We start from the raw sequence: 2,890 nt of genomic DNA on the forward strand, positions 1-2,890 counted from the left end.
GTAGACTTCAGTGATTTAAATATGACATCATCACAGATGGTTAAAGGGATAGCCCACCTCAAAATGTGTCTGGTGTCAGATCATTTCCTTTTGACTTCTCCAGAGAAGCTCCTTTAAATCTGCTGAAATCTTTTTCAGAATGGCATCAATATCCCACAGATTTCTGGTCCATGGGCCTGAGGTTGCGAGACACCTGCTGAAATCTTACTGACTTCTCTCTCTCTCTCTGTCTCTCTCTCTCTCTCTCCTCTATTTCAGCTTGAAGCAGGTCCAGCAGTGAAGCACTGGAACCAGAGACCTGTGGACATGTGGAGAAATGGGAAAATGGGAAAATGGGAATACTAAACATGGGAATACAGAGCATTGTAAAATGAAAATAATATTGGTTGTGGAATTTTGGAAGACTGAGAGACTTCTACAGATGGCTTAGGACTGTGTGTGTGTGTGTGTGTGTGTGTGTGTGTGTGTGTGTGTGTGTGTGTGTGTGTGTGTGTGTGTGTGTGTGTGTGTGTGTGTGTGTGTGTGTGTGTGTGTGTGTGTGTGTTGTGTTTTTTTAAATCTGACGATGTCCTGGAGGTTACTGACCACCTAAGTGTTTGATATGTGTACTTTGACCCCACAGCAGTCAGAAAACCATTGGATGTTGCTAGCGATCGCCATGCTGTTTGTGTGCGTCCCAAATGGCACCCTATTCCGTTTATAGTGCACTTCTTCTGACGAGGGCCCATAGGGCTCTATTAAAAAGTAGTGTACTATAGAGACTCCTTTTGTGAACCACAATCCTACAATCTAACTAAGTGATGTCAGTGTTACCCAGAGCGGTGATAACCGTTACAATGATAGTCATAGAGTAGAAGAAACAATATCATCACCACTATATCAGTCCAGAGGGTCAGGGCTGCAATACATATGTATACAAATATATAATAAATATATTCATACAATATATTTTCTAAACGCCTGTAAGTTATCTGTGCAACAGCGTCGGTGCTCAGTGAGTAGCTCATAAACATATATTGATATCTATAGTAAATATATTGAAATGTAATGTATGTTTACATATGTTTAGATATTCAACTATGTTTTCAGCACTCAGTTCCATGCAGAAACAGGGAGAGGAAAGACAAATATGTTTTCCCAACTTTGGGTGATGCCAGACAGTCTTTGGTGCCTATGTAATACAAACTAACACAGCCATTTTTAAAGTGGTAGCTGATATCCTGAATTTGTCACTAAATGACTGATCATTCAACTCAGATAGACAGGGATATGCATTGTATATGACACTTCTATTCAGAGCGATATAAAGTCAATTCATTTGAATACAACGTTGTAAGGATACAATCTGTAACTTGAATATCCTCAGTGGCTACTCAATGTATTGCAAACACACTTGGCCAAGACGCTGAACAAAAATCGCCCGGTTCTATCTGCCAAAACACACTCTCTTCACTTTATATACACAAGTTCAGTGACAGCACTTCGAACTGGAATTGAAAGTAACAGAATGTAACTTTAAACAACCAAGTAGTTCTTTTAAACTAAGGGTCAGTATCTATGGTTCAGTAAACATTCCTATGTTTAGTACCTCTGTGATTAATGATGTCATAGACACGAGACAGTGTCAGTCAGAATCCCTTTTCTCTGAAACCATATATGAGACGACACCATTTGTTTTTCGACCATACTGATCTAGCGTCCGTTTGCAGTTTCCTGGACTCACTGGCATTAAAGCACTTACTGTATTCAGGATGGTGGCCCTCAGTAACAAAGTGTTATTGTTTAAATTGAGAGAGCCACGAGAAGTAGCTCTGCCACTACCAAAACATATGGTGAGACATCAATGGAACTCAGACCGTGGGGGACAGGACAGGGACGCCGTCATTGGCACTCATTCAGAAAAGTTATTATTTGTCAAATCTGTCGTAAATGATGTGTTCTAAAAGGCCAACAATGTAGTTACTAAAATCTGATTTGGATATACAGTATTTGGCTGTTTTACTGCATAATATTTAGAAGTTGTCCTTTGCTAACTGGTGACTCCCGTTCGGATAAGCTGGTAATGGTGGAGCATAGCTGGTGGTGGTGGAAGTTGAAGTGTAATGCAGTTGATTGATGGCGATGGAATGAACATGTATTCGAGGTTAAAACCATACAAGCATTACACTTTTATTTTCACCTCAACATAGTGTGAAATATACACATATGAACAATAGACTAAATGTAGGCTCATTTTGCTGAGGCAATGAGGAGATTCTAGATTTATCCTCCACGGGAGGACACGTGCATGGCGTTTCCATGGTTTTAGTCAAACTCTTACGTGATCTATCTAACGGTTACCACCAACCTATGTTTATCATGGGCATCTCTAGCCACTGGTAAATCGTATCGTTCTAAAAAGGCAACACGACAAACAGACTTGCCTTTAAAAGGACACAGTTCCATGCTATGCCGTTGTTCTGTTTCTTGATGTTGTTGAGAGTTTCATGTATTTTTCCCCTGTGAAGTGGTGAACACATTAAAAAAAACGTTCTTTTTGCTTTGCGTTTTAACAGATTTCACAGTTTCTGTCTTCACTGTTTTTGACCTGATCAGATACTCTGTTTCGTGTCTGGAATGGCAGGGTTTTATGCAACCAGGACTTTTAAACAACCATGTGAGTTTCGAGGTATGGGTTTTAATGAAGAAAAAAAATTATAAAAATTCTGTAAATATGTGGGTAAAACAATTGTGTGGTTTTCTAGACCCATTAAGAGTTTGGTCACACTTGATTTGGATAGTCCATCTATATGTTCTCTACAGATGGTCATACTATCAACAAACTATCGGTTGATAAGAAACAGCTTGCTAAGGTTACAGTTAGGGTTAGAATAAGAGTTAGGGTTAAGAT

At 39.4% G+C, this 2,890-nt stretch overlaps 1 protein-coding gene across 3 annotated transcripts in view; it reads left to right on the top strand.

The window, feature by feature from the left end:
• The window catches only part of LOC121840823 (zinc finger matrin-type protein 4-like), a gene marked incomplete in the record, with an annotated part of 187,409 nt that extends 184,853 nt beyond the window's left edge, over positions 1–2,556 (top strand). For all 3 annotated transcript variants that reach the window (XM_042306248.1, XM_042306247.1, XM_042306246.1), the window contains 1 exon segment: positions 259–2,556. In XM_042306248.1, the coding sequence (XP_042162182.1) occupies positions 259–263 (5 nt within the window).
• Between the last annotated feature and the right edge of the window lie 334 nt (positions 2,557–2,890).

The sequence above is a fragment of the Oncorhynchus tshawytscha genome, linkage group LG25 (genome assembly GCF_018296145.1).
Source record: "Oncorhynchus tshawytscha isolate Ot180627B linkage group LG25, Otsh_v2.0, whole genome shotgun sequence".
Lineage (NCBI taxonomy): Eukaryota > Metazoa > Chordata > Actinopteri > Salmoniformes > Salmonidae > Oncorhynchus > Oncorhynchus tshawytscha.